The sequence below is a fragment of the Arachis hypogaea genome, chromosome 17, assembly GCF_003086295.3.
Source record: "Arachis hypogaea cultivar Tifrunner chromosome 17, arahy.Tifrunner.gnm2.J5K5, whole genome shotgun sequence".
Classification (NCBI taxonomy): Eukaryota; Viridiplantae; Streptophyta; class Magnoliopsida; order Fabales; family Fabaceae; genus Arachis; species Arachis hypogaea.
The window spans coordinates 110,211,861-110,234,071 of NC_092052.1; the positions used below are offsets into that span (position 1 = coordinate 110,211,861).

At 34.0% G+C, this 22,211-nt stretch overlaps 3 protein-coding genes across 3 annotated transcripts; all 3 read right to left on the bottom strand.

Annotated features, from left to right (window-relative positions):
* Positions 1 to 336: 336 nt before the first annotated feature.
* LOC112765630 (probable methyltransferase At1g29790) lies at positions 337 to 2,398 on the bottom strand. Its single transcript, XM_025811517.3, has one exon. The coding sequence runs from the start codon at positions 1,927 to 1,929 to the stop codon at positions 661 to 663; it is 1,269 nt and encodes a 422-aa protein (XP_025667302.1). The 5' UTR covers positions 1,930 to 2,398; the 3' UTR covers positions 337 to 660.
* Positions 2,399 to 2,885: 487 nt separating this feature from the next.
* On the bottom strand, positions 2,886 to 4,507 carry LOC112764893 (uncharacterized). The gene is made up of 2 exons (XM_025810712.3): positions 4,020 to 4,507; positions 2,886 to 3,142 (listed from the first exon to the last, which is right to left on the bottom strand). The coding sequence occupies exons 1-2, from the start codon at positions 4,374 to 4,376 to the stop codon at positions 3,113 to 3,115; spliced, it is 387 nt and encodes a 128-aa protein (XP_025666497.1). The 5' UTR covers positions 4,377 to 4,507; the 3' UTR covers positions 2,886 to 3,112.
* Positions 4,508 to 12,788: 8,281 nt separating this feature from the next.
* Positions 12,789 to 20,130, bottom strand: LOC112764891 (proline--tRNA ligase, chloroplastic/mitochondrial). The gene is made up of 8 exons (XM_029294566.2): positions 20,002 to 20,130; positions 19,711 to 19,917; positions 19,298 to 19,435; positions 19,071 to 19,161; positions 18,661 to 18,865; positions 18,341 to 18,422; positions 14,067 to 14,156; positions 12,789 to 13,739 (listed from the first exon to the last, which is right to left on the bottom strand). Exons 1-5 carry the CDS (start codon positions 20,128 to 20,130, stop codon positions 18,861 to 18,863), a joined length of 570 nt encoding a protein of 189 aa, XP_029150399.1. The 3' UTR covers positions 12,789 to 13,739; positions 14,067 to 14,156; positions 18,341 to 18,422; positions 18,661 to 18,860.
* Between the last annotated feature and the right edge of the window lie 2,081 nt (positions 20,131 to 22,211).

Genomic DNA, 22,211 nt, shown 5'->3' on the forward strand with positions numbered 1-22,211 from the left:
TTTCATATGTTCATCACTTTTACATAATTTCAATTTATCTTCCACACGAAGACAAGTGATATTACTAGATATTTGACTTCAAAGAAACTTGATTTACTTCTGTAGGAATAAGATCAAGCAGAAGATGATATGGAAGTGTGAATAAATTATCACTTTTTTAGTACATTAGATAATCGTTACTGCTTGTCTAAAGCTCACAGCAGGAATGCATGTGTTCCAGAAAATATGGTAGCTTGTTGCCATACAATAAGCGGAAAACAATTACAAGAATGCTATTTTGGACATTCATATTACAGTATGTAGAATTATAATAGGAGTGTTTGTAGACACACTACATGATAGTTAATTCTGCTAGGAGGAATGTTTATTCTGTTAATGAAAGAGTTCATGGCAATCAAGAATGGAAGATTATAACTACAATATCTAAAGACATAAGTTAACCTTGTTCCAAAAATACAATTCATTTATCAGTTTCTAAAAATTTACCAACTAGTCAACTACAAAATAGCTAATACCAGAATACATATAAAAGATAACCTAAAAGAGCCATTCATGCACTCCACTTCAGATAGAGGATTTGATGATGTTAGAAGCACCTCATATTCAGAAGCAAGAGTGTTCTTACCTCTTTCCTTCCGGTGTTGCATTAGTCCCTACGCTTTACACCCTTACTGGCTTCTGAAGAACAGCAGATAAGACAACTTCAGACTTGCCTGATCCAAGACTATCAATTTTCTCTCCCACAACCCATTTCAACTTTTTATATCCAAACTTTTCGATCAACCGAGTCAGTTCTCTCTTCTTCTCATCACTTGTGCAATAGAAGTTGTCCAGCCAAAACAAGCCATCCGGGCGCAAAATGCGATCAATGTCGAACATCAAAAACTCTAACTTCTCTGGTTTCCCACCAACATCCAAGGAACTTGCAGCATGGACCAAGTCAAACACATTGTCATAGAACGGGAACCTATGATCTAAGCTCAAGTAAAGAGGGAATAATCCCCTTGCCGCAATGAATTCGCTGAAAGGGGCATCAACATTCAGAGTACTAGTAACCACAGTTACATTCCTTTCGGCCATTCTAGCGGCAAAGGAGCCAGAGCCACCTCCAAGATCAAGCCCAACTCTGATTCCACCACTTCCCAGTTCCAACACATCATCAATGAGAAAGTCATTCTTACCCCTAGCCTTAATAAACCTCTGACTCTCATAACCATTAAGCAAATCAAAACAGCCAATACACTCTCTATTCAACTTCTTCCCATTCAAACACTGAAAATTCTTACAACTAAGACCACTCCAGTTAACAGTTTTATTAGCAACAAGTTTCCAAAGTGAATCAGGAAAAGGATAAAGGCCGACCTTGGAAACGAACTTAGCAAAACACCTTCTTCGAGGCAAAGGCTCACAGGCACGCAAGATAAGCTTCTGCGCCAAAATCCAATCATCTTGGCAGCTTCCATAAACCTTGTAAGTCATGTACTGAGACAACAAGTCGGAGGATTTCTCGCAGGAATGGCCAACAGATGGCACCATCTCAGTGATTCCAGTCTTGGAATCCTTGCCGAGAGGGAGCTGGTGTTGCTGGAGAAAGAGTTTGAGCTCGGGTGCAATGTTGGGCCTTGAAAGATCGATGGTATCGTAACCGAGAAGCTGTTTCTCCATCTGGGCAAGCTTCTTCTGAGAGGAATCGATCTCGTTGAGTATGAGCTGGACCTGCTCGGAGATGAGGGAGAAGTTCTTGTGAGCATGCTGGAGGAGAAGGTGCTGGCTTTGGTGGTGTTTGTTGGAAGCGGTGAAAGCGTAGAGTGCGAAGAGGTTGGTGGTGATAACGGAGAATATCATGAGGATGTTGACAGCTGAAGAACACACAGTGGCACTCTTGAATCTCGCAGTTCCATCGCCTATCTTCAGAGAAACAGAACCCATCTCAGTGAGAGTTTTGAGTGTTCCAAACTCAGTGATGGATAGATTTGGATATCTCGTGAATGAAGGAACTCTTCTCACACTCTCACTGCAACACTCTTGTCGGTTGCGCTTGTTACTTACTTATCAACATGTGAGCTTTTCATTATTCGCTTCAAACAAATGCGCAGTGCTTCCCTCTCTCTGCACTTACTACACCGCAGCGGAATATGTGTCGTACTGTCTATTTTCGTTTTCCATTACATATTATTTTGATATGATAGTTGGGGATAAAACCGCCTCAAATTTCGTAATCTCCTTCCGTTTTAGCGATTGCCACAACCCTCGTTAGATTTTGGTAGATAATCTCCGCTATTTCCAGCACATACTAGCGGATTATAACTTCCGCAAAGACATTTCAAACTCCACTTCACTACCACAAAAGCACCACCATCTACATTAAAAAATCGCCGAATTTTCTATTTAATATTTCGTATAAAGATTAATTCTCCATTATTTATTTATTTATTGGTTGGAAGTGATCAATTACATTAATCTTCAAATCCAAGTGTTGGGCAGAGGGCACTAGTGCCCAATACATCAGTAATTTGCAATCTTGCATGACTATCTTAAAAAGAACAGCATATAGTTTTGTTACTGAGATTACTCTTCTATCTATTAGGTGTTACAAGTGCTAGAGACTTTAAAAAACATTTTTTCACTCCACAGATCCACTGCAATAAAAATTTGAAAATTCTATTAGCCAGACCAGGAAGAAACCACACCAAGGGATGCAAGCCATGCTATAATTACTGGAATCCCCCTCTGAATTACAATAGTTACTCGAATCCCAATTTCAAAGGTCAACAAAGACCATCTCTTGCATAGTTTGCGTTTGGATAATAATCTAGTATCATTTGACAGCTTTTTGTCCTAAAATATAACTAAGCTTAAGAGCTTACAGTGAGCAAAACAAATTCTAGGATGAAATTACTGCAGTTTCAAATTTTGCATTCAGAAACAATAATTATTACACGAGTCACATGCATATTTGTTTAATCAATATCAATAATTCAACTCTAAAATACAGCAAAGCACAGAACAGCCGTGATCTCATGTCATGTACTCTCCCCGCCAAAAAGAAATGAGAGAATGTGTGAGAAAATTGGAACATTTTCTGGCTGTTGGTAGGTTCAACAATACATGACTATTGCTTCTTCTCCTCTGCTTTCCTGGGCTGAAAAGAAGGGCACATGAAAGAAAAAGAAAATTAATAGAATAGGTATAGATCATATATTTAAATGGACGGAATGATATTGAGAAACATAAATTGTAAGATCATGCAGAGAAATTAGTTGCATTTTGCAAAAGCATATGTATTACTAGTGCATCAATGAGTAACCACATAAAGATAGCATACAGACAACTAATATGGATTATTATATAGCATTATTTATATATCCGGGGAAGAAATTATGTCCATCTTATAGCAAAATTCTGGAACATACAGTTAATCAATACGGATGGTTTCTTCTTTGCTGTTTCTAGCAACATATGACATGTACCTTGGTAGTAAAATCAATGAATCCATAGTGCACACTTAGGAACTTCAATTTATCTCAGAATTGTAATGTATCTTCCTTATTCTATATAACAATACAAGCAAAAAATACCTTGCAAACACCCTAATAAAAATGTGCAATTTTGCATTAAAATTTATTACAGGCAAGATCAAATTAAAGTAGGATATCAGGCATGAAGAACAGGAAAACCACCAAACTCATCATTGCTCCTATGAGAAAAGCTATACTCATCATGCGACAAAGAGATTAAATGCGACATCCACTACTCATATTTGAGATTGAAAAATGCAATCCATGGATGTTTAAGTTTGAAAATCAAAATTACTGTCCCAGATAAATGTAAGAGCAGTTTTCCGTTTCCATACAATTCTAAATTCCAAAAGTAAAGACGATAATGCAGCACCAATTACCATCCAGAAAGTAACAGAAAAAGATCCGCAATGAAATAAAAAGCAGAGAATTAACATTGAAAGGAACCGCACCAAACATAATCGCAAGTAAACAAAATCGATAAAGCGAGAAAAAACAAACCTTGACGCCAGGTGCGGGCTGAGATAGCTCTTCTTTGGGAATGATGACGGGCCATGACTCACCAGCTTCTCGGAACATCTGCTCGGTCTCTAGGGTTTGGCCTTTTTCAAGAATCATGGTCCTTATGCTCTGTGCAGGGGTTGAGGTCGCATCGAAGGCTTGCTCGACGCCGTTGACGAAGGTCACCGTGATCTGCGGCGGGTGTTCGTCGGTTCGGCGCTTCACCTCCACCTGGCACGCAGGGTTTGATTCCCTCGCCTTGCGTGAGTTGCACTGTGCCATGAACTCCATACACGATGCTATTCGCGGGTCCAGCGCATTGTACTCGATCTTCACTTTTGATAGGAACTTCAACATTTTCTCACTCGGAGGTGATGGAGAGCAAAACGCCACAACCGCACCGGAGAGATTTTCCGATGTGATGGAAACACCACAAATTGCAAGACGAAGTTTTTTGCTGACAATGGTTTAGGGTTCCATTTTTACACATGAGCTCGTTACTGGGGAAAAAAAATCCGAGTTAGCCTGAGTTCTCTCTAGTTTTTTTATTATTATTATTGAAAAACATTTCGTATAAGTAAACTAGCATTTGCATCAAATGCACCGGATTAAATAATTTATTTTTACTATAAAAAAATTGTTTGTTTTTTATAATATTTTTTACTTTTTGTTATATTAAAATTCCGTGAACACATGCATATAATTTTAAAATCTAAGTTTGTTCTATGTTAATAATATATGTTCTATTGTACTAAAGATTATCAACGTTGGTCTAAATATATATATTAAGTACAAAATAAAAAATAGTTAAATGTGTTATTAAATAACATTTCTTCATAAAAAAACGAACTAAATTTCACTTAAAATTTAAATCACTTTTTTATTTCAGCCGTAGTTAAAACCATTTCAATAAATTGTTCTTCTATGAAAAAAATCTTAAAAATAAAAATTTCTTTCTTTCTTCTACACATTTTGTAAAAAATTTTCAATAAAAACCAAATTTATATTTATATTTATTTTTGTTTTTCAAAACATTAAAACTGAATTTATTCACTTTACTTGATGATAATATTATGATATGAAGTCTGTTACACATACAAGTCTTTTTGTCTTACAAGTCTTACAAATTGGCACAAGTCCAATAAAACACGCATTACACTCCCACATTCAAGAGTAAATAAACGCACGTTATTCAACCACTTCCTGTTTCCAAAACGCGCTACTTACCATGCATTATGAACGACTCTTCTTCTTCTTCCTCCATGAAAACGATTTTTTTTTTTGCCAAATTTAAAGATAATGGAACTTCAGAAATACACCCAAACGATTACAGAAATACACCCAAAGGATTATAGAAATACACCCAAACGGTTACAGGAATTCACCCAAACGATTATAGAAATACACCCAAATGATTACAGAAATATACCCAAAGGATTACAAAACTACATCCAAAGGATTTAAGAAATACACCCAAAATTCGTTGAAGTACACCTTATGCATAATTCAGAACTCTTTCTCTTTCTCCTCCTCATCTTCTGCTGCTTCTTCTTCTTCAAAAACGATTTCAGAGCTTGATGTCAAAAAACAATGAAAATCGGGAATAACGAAGAAAGAAAACAGAGAGAAAAGCACATAAATGAAGAAGAAGAAGAAGAAGAAGAAGAAAAGGAAGAGGAAGAAGAACGTGCAGCAAGAAGAAGAAGAAGGAGAAAGAGAAGGCAAGAAACGAAAGAAAAGAAGAAGAGGAAGAGGAAGAAGAATGCGCAGCAAGAAGAAGAAGAATGAGAAAGAGAAGGCAAGAAACGAAAGAAAAGAAGAAGAAGAGGAAGAGGAAGAAGAACGTGCAGCAAGAAGAAGAAGAAGAAAGAGAAGGCAAGAAACGAAAGAAAAGAAGAAGAAGAAGAGGAAGAGGAAAGAAGAACGGTTCGAAGCGCGTTAATATGAATGACTTGTAAAGACTTGTATAAAAAAACGCTTGTATGCGGAGAATTATTCTTATGATATTTTATTTAAGACTGTTAAAATGGACTAAGTTCGTTGGCCTGACTCGTTTAAAGATTTTAAATGAGTGAAATTTTTGACTCTATAAAAAAAACTTTAAAAATGAGTTAGTTTACATAAATGATCCAATTGGTCTATAAAATCAATGAACTAACCTATATATCTCATTTAAATTTTCTCTTATTCTTATTTCATATTTTTGTTAATGTGTTTTTAATAATTTTTATTGACAATCCAACTCAAACCACATAATACCATTCAAAATATCAAAGATCTTTAGGAGACAATGTAGTTGAAGATCTTTTTTTTATAGATTAGATTCACCAACAAAAAGGATCTTGTACTCACTCCTCTAAACTCAGATTTTGTCATTCTTGATTTTCATTCTTATTTGCATTGTCTTCCTTGTCTCTATTGTGGTAGCCTTCCTTCCATTCTAACACTCTATACGTGTTCAATCATCACATTATTCACACTAACGTAAGTTTTAAGTATCAAAGTAGTTTAGCAAGTTGGCCTAATTTTTCAGGCGAAATGATTAAGGATAAATCTTAGTGGAAGTTTATATAATAGAAACAAAGCAAATTTCTTTTGATCTTTAAAATTATATTTGCAATTATTTGATTTACATTATTTTCTTTGTGTAACTCAAGATCAAAATTTTTTTTCTTTCCTCCTAAAATTTAGTCATCAAATTCTGTTGTTTCACTTTACTATCTATTTATGAAAAGAAAAAAAATTGAAGTAGAAGTTAAAAAAGTAAAATAAAATTCATTTAACATGTTAAATAAACTATAATAAAAGCATTATATATGTATTAAAAAGTTCTCACAAGACAATCTCTTCGTGAAACTAAAGAAATACTACGATCATCATATACACACCATGATTTAGCAAACATTTAAGCCTTGTGCGTATGCATGGGGAATGCATACGCACGATTGTCGCTTCGAAGGTGTACCAAAATGACACTCTCCTTCACCTTGGCGTGTTAAATTCCCAAATCCTTGGCCCTGGGAGCTATTTTTCTAGTGTGTTGCACGCTAGCCTCTGGATGCTCCTGAGCTTGTTTCTCTTGGCGTGTGACACGCTCAATCTTAGCGTGTTGCACGCCCTCTTTGCTGCCTTAAATTGCCTTGAATTTGAGTCTATGGAAAGTTGGTCCAGCGTGCCACGTACTTGCCTTGGCATGTGGCACGCCAGCTTCTTGAATTGTCTTGAATCTCCTTCTTTATTGTGTGTGCGACATATTTCTTCCTTGGCGTGTTGCATGCCAAGTTTTCAAGGTTACTGGGCATGCACACGCCCTCCTTGAGCTGGAAATTGTCCACTAAATTCCTAGCCCAACGTACCACGCCCCTATGCTGGCGTGTTGCATGCCAGGTCCTCTGCTTTAGCTTGAGTGGGCATGTTGCACGCCCTCCTTTCTGGCGTGTTGCACACCAGTTCTCTGCCTCCTAGAGGATGCTTTCCTGGTTACTTTCCTTTGCTTGTGCCTTACTTCTCTTTTGCTATCATTCTCCGACAATTAATAAGAAATCAAAGCACTCAAAGTACTAATAAAAAACCCTTAAAAATCACATAATAACCAAGTACAAAGTCATCAATTTTCTCCAAGAATTACAAAGAAAAGTACTTAAAATACTTATGCACCACATACCAAACTTAAGCTCTTGCTTGTCCTAAAGCAAGCAAAGAATCATGCCTTAATCATCAAAGTTTTCAGGCTTAAAATGCAAGGGTGAATAGTAGCAGTTCACATTTTTTAGTTAGCCATTTCACTAATGCACAATTCAACATAAATGGTTATAATCTTTTAGAGCCACTATCCTGATTAGATTATGGAATCCTTCCTTGATTCATCACCTTGAAGCAAGCTTATTTACTTTCTTTTCATAGCTTATTTTTGTTGGGTGCTTTGCACCTTGACCCTAGCCGTGACTCTAAATATTTTTTCTCAAGCTTTATTCGACACAAAAATACCACAAGCACTTGATTAGGGAGCTCTTTAAGCTTACAATATCCTTTTAACATTTTTCATCAGTGGTGCTCAGAGCCTTTGACTTCCCTTTCTTTGGGAGGTACTTTGCACTTTGAGTTTAGCTGTGACTTTAAATGTTTTGTTTTCAAGCTTTGCTTGATACATAAGCACCATAAGCACTTGACTTAGGAGGCTCTTTGAACTCATTTTTCTTTTAATTTCCTTCGTTAATGATACTCAGAGCCTTTGGCTTCTCTTTCAACCTCTTTTTTTTTAAATATTATTCATTATATTCTTGCTTCTCCAAGGCTTTGTCAAGTGTAAGGATCCCATAATAGTCATCTAGATTAAGGCCTTGAGCAATTTGGCTCTTGTTTGTATTGAACATTCTTAGTTAGTTTGGCTTTCCAAACTCACATTGTCATACTCTTTATGTTCAATCCCTTTTTTTCTTTTGTTTCCTTCTTGGTACATGTTCTTTGCTTGCTTTATGTATCAAGCACAATTATAATTGTGGGTTGTGATGGACAAGTCATGATAAGCACTTGCGAGACAGGAATCATAAATGCATTATATAAGATAGAATAGGATAACATACATGAACATAATTAAAAAGAAAGGAGGCAAATAGAATTCAACAACCTTGGCTATCATTGCCATCATCTTCATCATTTTTCTCATTGTCCTCTTCATCACCTTTTAGACTATATAGAGCATAACCTCTAATACCAAACTTAGAATGATTGTTTGTCCTCAAGCAACAAAGAAAAATAGTGGTGATGAAAATAGGAATAATCATAAATATCTAGTGGAAGCAATTAAGCGATACAAAAGCTTATTCAAATAAAACAAATAAAATTAAAATAAAACGAAAGTAAAGACAAAACAAGGTAACAAATAAGTGGCTAATGCGTTTGCATGGGGGATGTACCTTGCATGAGTGAAGTGTGGCAACACCAAACTTGGTGTGAGAACACTAAACTTATTCCATGAAACACATATGCAACATGAAGTAAAGTAAAAAGAAAGATGAAAAGAGATTACTTAACGTTAGGTTGCCTCCCAACAAGCACTTCTTTAACATTACTAGTTTGACAGTTAGTCCTTGCTAAGGTGAAGGTTGATCATAGTGCTCCAATGCCTCCCTTTTCACTTTAAATGTCCTTCCATTGTCTTCATCTATGAGTTCAATATGTTCCAAAGAGAGGATCTTATTTACTATGTAAGATCCATACCATTTGTTCAACTTGTCTGGCTATATCTATGGTGGGAAAGGGAATTAGATTACTTGCTGTTTAGGAGAGAAGTCACTTGTAGGGTTCTTCTTATTTCTCCATCTCTTGGACTTCTTCAGACTCTTCTCTTCTCCCTTAGGTGATGGTGCATACTCAATACCAAACTTAGGTTTGATGTCAGGGGAAATCTTGTTGGTTTCCACAAAAGGGGGCTTAGGTTGCAATTTCTTGTTAGCTTCTTTTGTGCCTCCAACTTGCGGCACCACTTCTATTTCTTCTTTGACTTTCAAGCATGGTGGTTGAGCTTCTAGAGGTGCTTCATCAGGGGGTTCTTTGAGGCTTGGATTACTTGATTCAACCTTCATGCAATCCTCCTTGTCACTCGAGTGATGCATGGTTTTAAAAACATGAAACACTAAGAGCTCATCACGCACCCTCAATATCAATTCACCTTTTTCAACATCAATTATGACTTTACCAGTAACTAGAAAAGGTCTCCCTAGAGTGATAGAAGAATTTTCATCCTCTTTCATATCAAGAATAACAAAATTTGTTGGGAGAAAAATTTTTTCCACTTTGATCAATACATTCTCAACCGCTCCATGTTCTTGCTTTATTAATTTGTCTACCAATTGAAGGGCTATTCTCATGGGTTTTACCTCTTAGATTTGTAACTTATTCATCACAAAGAATGGCATCAAATTGATACTTGCTCCTAAATCACACAATGTTCTTTCAAAGGTTGTGTTTCTAATGGTGCAGGGGATTTGGAAACTTTCAGGATCTTTCTTCTTACTTGGTAAATTTCTTTGATTGATTGTACTACACAATCTAGTCATTCCCACTATTTGGCCTCCTTTTAAGGATCTTTTTTTTGGACAATAATCTCTTCATGAATTTAACATATAGGGGCATTTGTTCAAGTGCTTCTATAAATGAATAATGTTGATGTGCAGTGACTTGAATATCTCAAAAAATTTGGAGTATTGCTTTTTCTTGTTCTCCGCCTTGAGCCTTTGAGGGTATAGGATTCTTGGCTTGTAATCTGGCACCTCTGCCTTTCTTGTTGATTCTCTTGAGAAACTTGAGGTTAGGGTGCAAGGACGTGTGCCTCTTGAGGAATGACTTCCTCCTTGGCTTCATCCTCTTGTTGGTCAATGCTTGTGACTTTGTTGCTCACTTCTTTTCACTTCTCAAAGTTATGGCCTTGCATTTTTCCATCGGGTTTGGGATTGTGTCACTGAAAAAAGTATTTGTGGGTTTTGCTAATTGTTGAGTAATTTGTTCTACTTGTATTTTCATGTTTCTAATGGAGGTTTTAGTTTCGTGCATGAAATTTTGAGTGTTTTGGACAAAAGTAGAGGTTTTCTGAGAGAGTGTTTCTAAGGCAACTTCCATAATGGAAAGCTTCTGAGGAATACGGGATTCTTGCAATGGTTATGGGGGGTTGTGAGGATTGGTGGTTGTGATGAGAGTTGCTGGGTTAATGATGGGGTTGAAATTATTTTGATGAAGGTTGTTGTTGAAGTTATTTTGTCTCTGACCTTGATTTTTTCACCCAAAATTGGGGTGATTTATCCATCAAGGGTTGTAGGTCTTAGAGAAAGGGTCATTGTTGGGTGGTCTAGAAGAATTTCCCATATAATTCACTTGTTTCAGGGAAGATTGGCCAAACTCGTATCATTCACCTTGAGAACTTTCTCCACTCATGTCATAAGAAGCATCTTGTGTATTCACTGCCGAGACTTGTATATTCCCAAGTTGTTGAGTAATGGTATTAATTTATTGGGACATGACTTTATTTTGGTCTAGAAGAGTGTCCAGTGCATCCAACTCCATCACTCCTTTTCTCATTGTTCTTTCGGAGGAGTATAAGTATTGATTATTAGCCACCATTTTAATCAACTACAATGATTTATCAGTGGTCTTTTTCATATGCAAAGAACCTCCATCTGAATTATCTAATAAGATCCTTGAAGTGGTGGTAATTCCATCATAGAAAATTTGGAGTTGCACACAGTCAAAGAACATGTCCGGAGGACACTTTCGCAGCATCTCCTTGTACCTCTCCTAAGCCTCAAAAGAGACTCTCCTTCTTGCTGTCTGAATGTCGATTCTCAACTTTGTCAACCTTTAAGGTGGAAAGAATTTGGTTAAAAACTTACTCACCAAATCCTCCCAAGTTGCTATACTCTCCTTGGGTTGTGTCTCAAGCCACTGCTTGGCCCGGTCTCTCATAGAGAATGGGAATAACAACAATCGGTAAACCTCAGCAGGAACTCTATTAGTCTTGATCATGTCATAGATTTGGAGGAAGTTAGAGATGTGTCAGTTGGGATCCTCTTGAGGACTTCCACCAAATTGATCATTTTACTAAACTAAAGTGATGAGTTGAGACTTTAACTCAAAGTTATTAGCATTCACAATAGGAGTGACAATGCTACTATCACAATGTCCAGGATTTGGGGTAGTGAAGGAGCTAAGAGTCCTCCTTGTTGGTGGATCATTAATGACATTGTGGGCAATAGCATTATTGTTGTTGTATTTCATATTGAATTCCTGCTCTTCCTCATTTTCTTTTTCATTGACTTCTTCAAATTAGTGGTCTCTAGCTTGCTTTCTTTGTCGCTAGAGAGTTCTTTCAATCTCTGGGTCATAGAAAATAAGCTTTTTATCTTTATTTCTCTGCATAAACATACAAAAAATAAAGAAGAAATGGAATTTTTCACATCAAAGAGAGGTAAACTCCAAGTGAGGCAACTAACGAAATTTAAATAAACGGAAATAAAAGAGTCTAATATAGGTAATCAATTAACGGGTAGTTGTTAATCATAATTAATCCCGGACAACAGCGCCAAAAACTTGATGCGGATTTTCAAAACCATAAATGATACCATGGGAGTGGGTTATCGTTCCTACGAGGATCAACGGATTAAACAAACAATAGTCAATTGATTATTCTAGTTAGACAAGCACAAACTTAGGGTTTCAATAGCAAATAGCATGAAAATAGAGAGTTAAACAAGAGCAAACTAAAATTGATTGAGAAAGTAATATGATTAAGAGAGTTAAGGTTTTAGAGATGTTGAAACTTCCGAAAAATGCTTTTTACTTTTCATCTTGATTAAGCAATGATGTATCTATGGCAAATCATTAGCAATCAAACTCCAATTCTTTGATAATTCAATTTCTCTAATCCTAAAAAATTATCAATTCCTTGATTAATTGATTGAGATAAAAGGTTATGTGCTTTCACTGATTCAAAAATCACACAATTGATTTGTTGTCACTTATCAAGTCCAAGTCCAAAACTTAAAAACCATGAGAAGAAGTTTTCAAGGTTAGTCAATTAATTAACTTTTTCAAGAGATTAAAAGAATTTAAGTCAGAAGAGAATTATTTGTCAACACTTCAAATCATTTGGATGAAGAACGAAAACTTTTCCTTATGAAAACATCAATGCATTAATCAAGATAGAAAAGCTATAACATTAGTCCATAGAAACCAATAGAGCTCCTAACCTTAACCAAGGAGATTGGTGACTCATGCTTTAAAAGAAAACCTAAAAAAATTATAAATTATAAACTGCCAAAGAAGCGAAGAGGGGCCAAGCCCGTATGTGACTTCTCTCCTTATATACTAAAACCTAAAACAAAAACCTAAGCATTAAATGAAAATTCAATTAAAATAAAAACTAATCAAATCTTTCCAATTAATCTTCAATTCTTCTAGTCATTCAGGTCCATGACTTGATGATTCAATCCTTGACTTGGTGGTTCATTATGGGCTTGAGGAAAGCTTTCTTTCAACATGTGAACTTGGGCTTTTGGAGGCGTGTGGCACGCCCAAGGTTAGGCGTATGGCATGTCCAATGGGGAATCAAATTGGCCCTTTGGAGTTCTGGCTAATGTGCCATGCCTTGCACTTGCGTGTGGCATGCCCACTTTTTCTTCAATTATAGGAGTAGTTCCAACCACGGCATGGGACATGCCCCGGCCTTGGCATGTTGCACGCCAAGTTTTCAAAGTCACTGGGTCATGCACACTCTAGGCATGTGGTATGCCCCCATCTATGGCGGCGTGTTGCACACCAGCTCTAGGCTTGAGGAGACCTTCGAAGGCGTGCCAAAGCTGCATGCACTTGTATGTTGGCGTGTGGCACGCCAGCTTCTTGAATTATCTTGAATCTCCTTCTTTACTGGGTGTGTGACACACCTCTTCCTTGGCATGTTGCACACCAAGTTTTCAAGGTTACTGGGCATGCACACCCTGGGCGTGTGACATGCCCCATATATGGCGTGTTGTATGCCCTCCTTGAGCTGGAAATTGTCCTTTGGATTCCTGGCCCAGCGTGCCACGCCCCTATGCTGGCGTGCTACACGCCAAGTCCTCTGCTTTAGCTTGTGTTGGCATGTTGCATGCCAGTTCTCTGCCTCCTAAAAGATGCATTCCTGGTTGCTTTCTTTTTTTTGTGCTTTATTTCTCTTTTGTTATCATTATCCTACAATTAACAAGAAATCAAAGCACTCAAAGTACTAATAGAATAACCTTAAAAATTACATAATAACTAAGCACAAAGTCATCAATTTTCTCCAAGAATTACCAAAAAAAAGTACTTAAGATGCTCATACATCGAACAACAGAAAAAAAGCCTCTTCAAACATTATTGTTCAAGTCAAATGCATTAGATGAATCCATTTCTGCGGTCTTTGGACAAAACAATTGGCTCTGCCTTGGGATTATCATCTCTTCATCTTTCATATTCTTCCTATTACTTATTTCCATCCTAAGCAAATATTATATATATTCAATTGATCATAATTCAAACCTTAAATTTCCATACTTTTCAAGGGCCAGCTTGAGCATGTTATTCATCTGTGTATCTATAGTCATTAATTACAGCTACATCTGTTTTTATCTGGAACAAGAAACAAAATATGTATATTAAGCATATTATAATCGAATGTACAATAGCTCCATCATCAACTTCTCCAAGCACAGTATGTTATGATACTGACAAGGAATTAAACTCTCTAACCCACCAATCCTTTGTCGATGCAGTTAAAGTACAATATGGCAAAAGACCATACATAAAGAGTAAGATATGACTTTTTGAGATGACCATTTTTTTAAGTTCAGTTAAATATCTTTTTCACTGAATAAATAATACTTTTTTGTTGGAATTTGTAAGTAAAACCTCAAGGAGAAAAATTTCTTTCTGTGATAAAAATACTCTCTATCAAGTGTTGGAGTTCTTGTCAGTGGCCCAAGTGAAATGAGACATGAAGTAGCATCAATATGTAAATCTTGCTCCATAGAAAACCTGCTTTGAATATATTAGCTTCACCTAGTGATTGGTGTGCTTGAGTTTCTCCTTTTTATATTTGTATTCTCTGTCCTAATCTCATATCTCCACTTTTATAGTCTTGTATAATACAATGAAAAAAAATAAGAGCAACAAGTTTTCAATCTTTTAGGTCTATAAACGTAAACAATCATATATTCGTCGGTTTAAAACCAACTCCCTTAATTCCGTGGAGTTCACTTTTCAATTGATAGGAACCAAACCACCAATTCTGCATTTTAACCATGTATTTATAAAAATCATACTACTTTTTTTTGTTAGGGTACAAATTATACATAACCAAGACATGCGCCACAAAGATGAACTTATGATAGTAGGAAGGGTGAACTGACTGGTTTCATTGATTTGCGACGTTTTGGTGGATTTTCTTTGACAAACATACTCAAATTGAGGATATTATTAAATTCAAAAAGAAAATCCTAAAATGGATTAATTTATTCTTGATATCATAACCTAAAAACTATTCATTACGTGTTCTACGTTTTTTTTTTAACAATAAACAGTTTTATATGTTGTCGATGTATAAAATTTTAGCATTTAATTGCAGAACTGATCTGAATTAACTCATATCATCTGAACAAATTCAGGATAAGCATAAGTCAAAAACCAGATTCAAGGAGAACATTATTTTGTCATGATCTAAAGTTATGCTACCATTAGCCTTCTTCACTTCAAACAAGTAGATGATTAATGAAATTATATTACTAAGCAGAAGCCTTTATTTCACACAATTTAAAGCATGTTTGAATAGGAGATATTTAGATTTTAGACCAAAAATGAGTGAACATGTCATGAAATGCTATGGCCCTCTCCAAAAATTCTACATCTAAACAAAATATTTAACTAAGTCTAACCAAGTTGTTATAACCGCTTTTTAAATCACGTACCTTCTCGTTCATCGTTTCCTTCTCTTTCTTCTTCTCCTCCTCTGTTTTCTCCTCCTCCTCCTTCTTCTTCCGTTTTCTTTTCCTTCTCATTTTCCATTTCCTTTTCTTTCTCCTCCTCCTCCTCTTCTTCTTCTTACTACTAACATCTCTATTGCTATTTTTTCTTCTCCTTATTTTTTCTCATTTTTTCTTTCGTTATCATCGTCACCACCACCATCACTATCTTCTCCTCCTCCTCTTCCCTTTTTTTCATTTGATTCTTTTTTTCATTCATTTTCCTCATCCTCCTTCTCCATCATCATCATTGCTATCATTATATCGTCATCGTCATCTTTGTTGAGTTAAGAAATTAACTAAATTAATTAATGATGACAAATATTATTTTATTGGGCTAATTAATCAATAAATGTTGATTATATCTGATTAAATATTGCAGGCCAAAATTCATTGTTGCAGCAGCCCAATATGGAACAAGCTGAATCTATCTTTGTGGGCAACAATTTCAATCAAAGTCCAATTACAAATAACAAAGAAATCAAACGGGCTGAATGAAAAGAACCAACCCAAGTCTGAATTCATCTCTTAAGCCAATCCCTCCAATTTGCTTCCAGTAAAGCAACGTTCACTTTTTTCTCTTTGGTAAGAACTCAGAGAAAAAGAGAGAAAGCTTAGTTCCTAAACTGTTCATCAAAGAAGAAAGAAAGAGAAGGGTTAAGTAAAAAAGGTTGAAGTCTAATCACCCACATCAAACCATATCAAGATAAGTCAGAAGCTAAAGGTGATTCATTTTCTTCTTCATGCATCTTATTTTCTTCTCTTCATCTTCAACTTTCTGCCAATCCAATTTGAGATACATGGGAAAGATGATCTCTGCTAAACACTGCTGTGAATCAAAAGCCAAGATTATTTCTTGGGGACTAAGTAGTATCTCAAGAGTTCAGATCTGGTCTACCATTGAAAGACTGTTTCTCTTTGCTTCCATGAGGCTTTCGATGGGGCTTTCGATCAAGTAAGAGAAAGTCAGACTCATATTTCTAGTTTGGGGATTAACTGGAAAAAGTGATATGGTAAATTGGTAGCACACAGCTCAAGGAGTTGACCTAAGAGAGAGAGACTCAACAACATGCAAGAGGATACAAAAAGAAAAATTTTGTTTCTGCTGAAGCAAGGAGAAATAACCAGTATTTTGAGGTTTATGTTCTGAAAAGAGTTCTCTGAAGAAGTTCATCAACTTGGACAGTGCTTCCTAGTCAAAGGAGCATTCCACCAGAATAAGGAACTAAATCAGAGACAAGCAAAATCTGGTTCATCACATAGCAAAGAGGTTGTTGAAGCATCAATCTCCTTCATGTTTTATAGATTGTAATTTTTCTTTTTAATGTTTATCTTTCTATAATTTCTTGAGGTAAAAAGCAGAATGAGAGAGCTCAAGTAAAAGCCTAAGAGTGGAAAGAGACAGAGAGAAACACTTGAGTGAAAAGCCTAAAGTGATTTCAGATTTCTTTAGGTTGATTCTGTGTCTTGTATCTTGTACCAGTGAGGTACCCCTTTCTTAATTGGGTGAGCACTAAGAGTGAAGAGTTAGGTATTAGCATAACCAAGTCAAGTTAGGTTAGAAATTGAGAGTGAAAGGATTGTGTCAATCCTGTGGAATTGATGTATGTAATACTTTAACTATAGTGAAAATTCCACCACTGTTGTGGTGGAGACTGGATGTAAGTTGCATTGCACAAGGCAACCGAACCAGGATACATGATGGTGTCAGCTTCTCTCTTCCATGCTTTGTTCTGTTTTCTGATATTCATGAGACAAAACAAAATTGTCTCATAAATTTTCCAATGCTGAGTTCAAACAGATTCAGATCGAAAGTTTGTTTTAAAGGGTTAATATATCAAAGTTAAAAGAAGGCCATAGATTCAACCCCCCTTCTCTAAGCCTTCTACAACCTTCAATTTTCTTTATCGTTATCATCGTTATTATTATCGTTATTGTTGAATTTTTGTCATATTAATGACATTGTCTGATCCAAAATTAATTTGAATGTGTTTTTGTTCATGATTCAGTCTTGTTTATGTGCTTGTTTTTTAACTGAGTTTATATGTCGCAATCATTAAGTAATTTCAGTATAAAAACTAAGAAATTTATGTATATTTATTAACAAATTTTGGTGTATTTTTATTCTGATAAGTTCTGCATAATTCAAAACTCAGCATAACAATGATGGGTCCAACCCTTCCTTCTTCAAGGTAAGGGAGAATATTATCTATAACCTGACTAAAAAGTACATAATTTATCCGATTATTCCTGCACATTTTTGTGCTTTTGTATCAAAGTTTCGGTGTAAAAACTAAAAAATTTATGTGTATTTGTTAAGAAATTTCGATGTATTTTTATTCTGATAAATTCTGCATAATTTAAAATTCTTTTTCTTCCTCTTTCTTATCTTCTGCTACTTCTTCTTCTTCTTTTTCATCATCATCTTCTTTTTTTTTCTTATTTATCATTTCCTTCTTATTTTACATTCTGAAATTTCTTCTTGTTTTACTCTCTTAATAAGAATAAAAACAAAAAAAATACAAACAAAGAAGAAAAGAACAACAATGCTGCAAAATTACTAGGAAGAGGATAAACCTACATTCATTGAACTAAAAGTAAGAAAGAAATAAGAAAAAAAAAGAAAAAAAAAATACGGCATTAAAGGAGACATTTTTTGCTTTTGTAGTAAGGTTTTTGTGTAAAAAACTAAAGATTTATAAAGATTTATGTATATTTATTAATTAATTTTGATGTATTTTTATTATGATAAGTTCTGTATAATTCAAAATTCTTCTTCTTAAATAAGAAACCTACATAGCAGACCAAGGACCCTTAGCCCATTTGCGTTGTGATATTGCTACTTTAAGATCATCATGAGTTCACATCTACAACATTGCTGCAAAAGAAAATGCCGTGCTTTTTCAATATGCTAGTGTTATAGCATAAGCCAAAAACCAGATTTAAGGAGAACATTGTTTTGCCACAATCTAAGGTTATGCTACCAATAGCCTTCTTCACTTTAAACAAGTAAATGATTAATGAAATTATATTACTAAACAGAAATCATTATTTCAAACAATTCAAAGCATTTTAGAAAAGGAGATATTCAGATTTTAAACAGAAAATGAGTGAACCTGTCACGAAATGCTATGGCTCTCTCCAAAAGAGAGGACTGTATTTCATACAACTTGTCTTTCACAAAATCCACCAAAATGGAAGGCTCCATAGAGATTCCAAACACTTTTCCCTGCTTCCCATCCCAGGAACATCTCTCCTGGATATCATGACACTCTCACTTGACACATCATGAGGACCAATTTCAATTCTAAGAGGATCACCCTGAAATGAGAAGGTGCATATTAGGTAAGCACAAGTAGAAATTTAATTTGGCAAGAGTTTGCATTAAGCCACCAGCAACTACTGCATCAGATTATTTATATCAAGCATCCAAGTTTAAGAGAAAACCCTCATTTCCCAGAAATTGAATTTCCATCCAGGAGTTCTTTGCTCTGAGTCATCTAGTATTCTAGTTTAACTTTAATACCTGCCGTACGAAGAACTTCTTTTACAGAAAATGCTGCATTTAGAACAACCACTTTTTCTTCATCCTTCTTCCAAATAGGTACAATTAGCACCTAAATGAAGCAATGCATATCATTAAAAGTATAACCATCAACTGAATTAAATTATCAGCCAAGGTGAAAAATGTTCCAAAGGATAATCCCAAACCAGTGACTTAACGTGACTTAGATGTGCAGCACCCTAAAGTACCTGTATCGGAGCAAGCCTTGGTGGAAGCATTAGGCCGGCATCATCTCCATGGGTCATGATAATGCCTCCAACAAAACGTGTACTAATTACCGATGATGTTCGCCAAACATGCTGCATTTGTCCAGTCTCATCTAAAAACTGCATAAGGATAAATCTTGAGCATCTGCATCTGATATAAATACTTGAAAAAAAAAAGGTCTGCAAATATAACAAAGTCAATCAAAATTTGAGGGTAACTGCCCAGGTATCATGGAAAGCAAAAATAGCAAATGAATAAAAATAACTAGTGCATTTAAGATGGGGAGAAGGAGCATAATTTCTTAAAGAAATTAAGTAAATTGATAAAAACAAGTGAACTTCACACCAAGAAAACATTTTGCAGATCTGCAACTACTAAAATGTCGTTTAAATACCTGTGTTCCAAAGGCACGAGAAAAGCTCTGGACAAGATTGTGGCTGGTTCCGGCTTGCAATGCTTTCTTGTAACCCATCATGACCTCAATTGTATAGGTCTTATTAGCTCCAACGAATGTTTCTACTTTAGATTTTCGACCTGCAATAACAGATATTGCAGCTTGCTCATAAGCAAATTTGGTATAGATGTCAATCATCTGTATAGCCTGCAGTTGAATCGAAATACTTACTAAGATCACAGTGATGTAAGTAGTGAAGACACTAAGGCTTAACATAGCGAAGATCATGACCTCGTTTTCTGCCTCTTCAGGAATTGCATGAGCAGGATGGCCCTCTTGCCAAAGAAACTCAAGGGTCCTAATAAATAGTTTTGTGCGCATCTCCCATCTTGTGCCATTTGCCCACTGCATCATATTCATGTGTCAAAAGAAAGTCACAAACTATCCAATCACATAAGCAGACAAGTGTCTAATCACAAGCACAACAGCGGAAACATTTACCTGATTAATCAAGAGAGGGAGATCACGGTAACTTTAGAAACAATTTTGGTATGGCAGCCTATTTGATTGGAAAGTTATATGAAATTTTAGTACTCCTTAATTAAAAGAAAAAGAAAAAGTTTGTATATAGAATTTTACTGTAATTAAGAAGAAAAAGGAGGAGTATTAAAATTCTGTTTGGGCTAAAATCTTTTCATTTTATTATTTTAATTTGAGTTTATTTTATATTTAGATTAATATTAAATTATTATAGAATTATGATAAAAATAAAAAATAAAAATGTAAAAAAATTATATTATTTACAAAAATACCTTTAATAAGATTAATCTATTTAATCACTTAAATGGACAGGTTTTTTACTTTAAAAATAGACCTTTGAAAAATAAAACTTTTAACACACTCACTTCTATTAATATGGGATATATTTATATTTATCATTTAGATTATCAACGAAATAAGACTATATTTTGTAGTATATTTTGAATTTATTCAAACTGTAAAAGTGATATAATTTTAAACAATTTGGATAATATTAATTTGATTTCTATCTTTCAATCTAATTCAATTTTATACAAATAATTAATTTGTATAGTACCAATTTAAATTTATTTTTTAAATTATTTTAATTTAATCTAATATTATTTGAATTAAATAGAATTATATTCTATTTAAATTTAAATTTTTTAATTTAAGTAACTCATTCAAATTTTTAATACATATATTTAAATAATATTTTAAATTTTTAATACGTGTATTTATATATATATTTATTTAAATAATATTCAAATTTTTATTAATAATAACATATTTTACTCTAAAATATTTAAAATTTAAATGAATATAATTTAAATTTTTTAAATTTTAAACTTTATTATTTGGATGATATATAATTTTATATATTTGCTAATAATTTTTGTTGGTGACTTAAGAAGGATAAATTTAAAATAAAAGAAAAAAACAAGCCTAGAAAAAATTGCAAGCCTAAAACATCACTACAGACAAGCATTTTGAAAGTTTGGTCATGTCATCAACCATTCAGTGTTCTCAACTTTTCTTTTAACTAAGTTAATGTACTCCCTATTTTAAACTATCATTTTAGAATCATTTCAAATTTTTAAGTGTAAAACAAATAAAATATTTATCATAAACTAGGTTTCAATTTTAGTGACGCCGATAACAATTTAAAACCTCCATGGTACTAATTACTAATGATTAAATTAACAAATATTTATTATAAATTATTTAAATAATAAATTATATTGTAAAATAACAAAAAAAAATATTTATCGTAATATTGTAAGTTTTACGCAACAAAAAATTATTTTGTTTTTAAAAGTTTAAAATTGTTTCATTGTTTGTACTAAAAACTAATTAAACGTTATAAGTTTTCACTGTATCAAAATTACATTTTAATAAAATAATACATACCTTTATTTTTTAATTATATATATCAAAATTAACTACTAATTAATTAAATAAATTAATTATTAAAATTAATTATTAATATAAAATATATATTAAAATATATATATTAAAAATAAATTAAATTACACATATATTTATATATAAATAAATTAATAATTAATTTTAATATATAAATATAAAATACATATTAAAATATAAATATATATTAAAAATAAATTAAATTATATATATTTATATGTAATACATTAATAATTAATTTAATAATTAATTTAATATATAAATAATATTTTTATTAATTTTAGACAAAGATTTTTTTTTTTACTAAAATCTTTGTTGAAAATGGTTAAGTGCTCTTCATAAAATCATAGAGGCCTGATACAATTTTGGATTTGTTTCCAATTTTCAAAGCCATACTATTCAAGCCGTTTTACTGGTTTCCTTCTGAATTATCTCCAAAGTTCTCTATCAATATCTATCTCTCATTTGAGCCAAACCTACGGCAGCATAATTGTCAAGTATATAACTCATAAAATAATGCTCATCATAAGTTGCATTAAAATTTTATTTCAAGTATA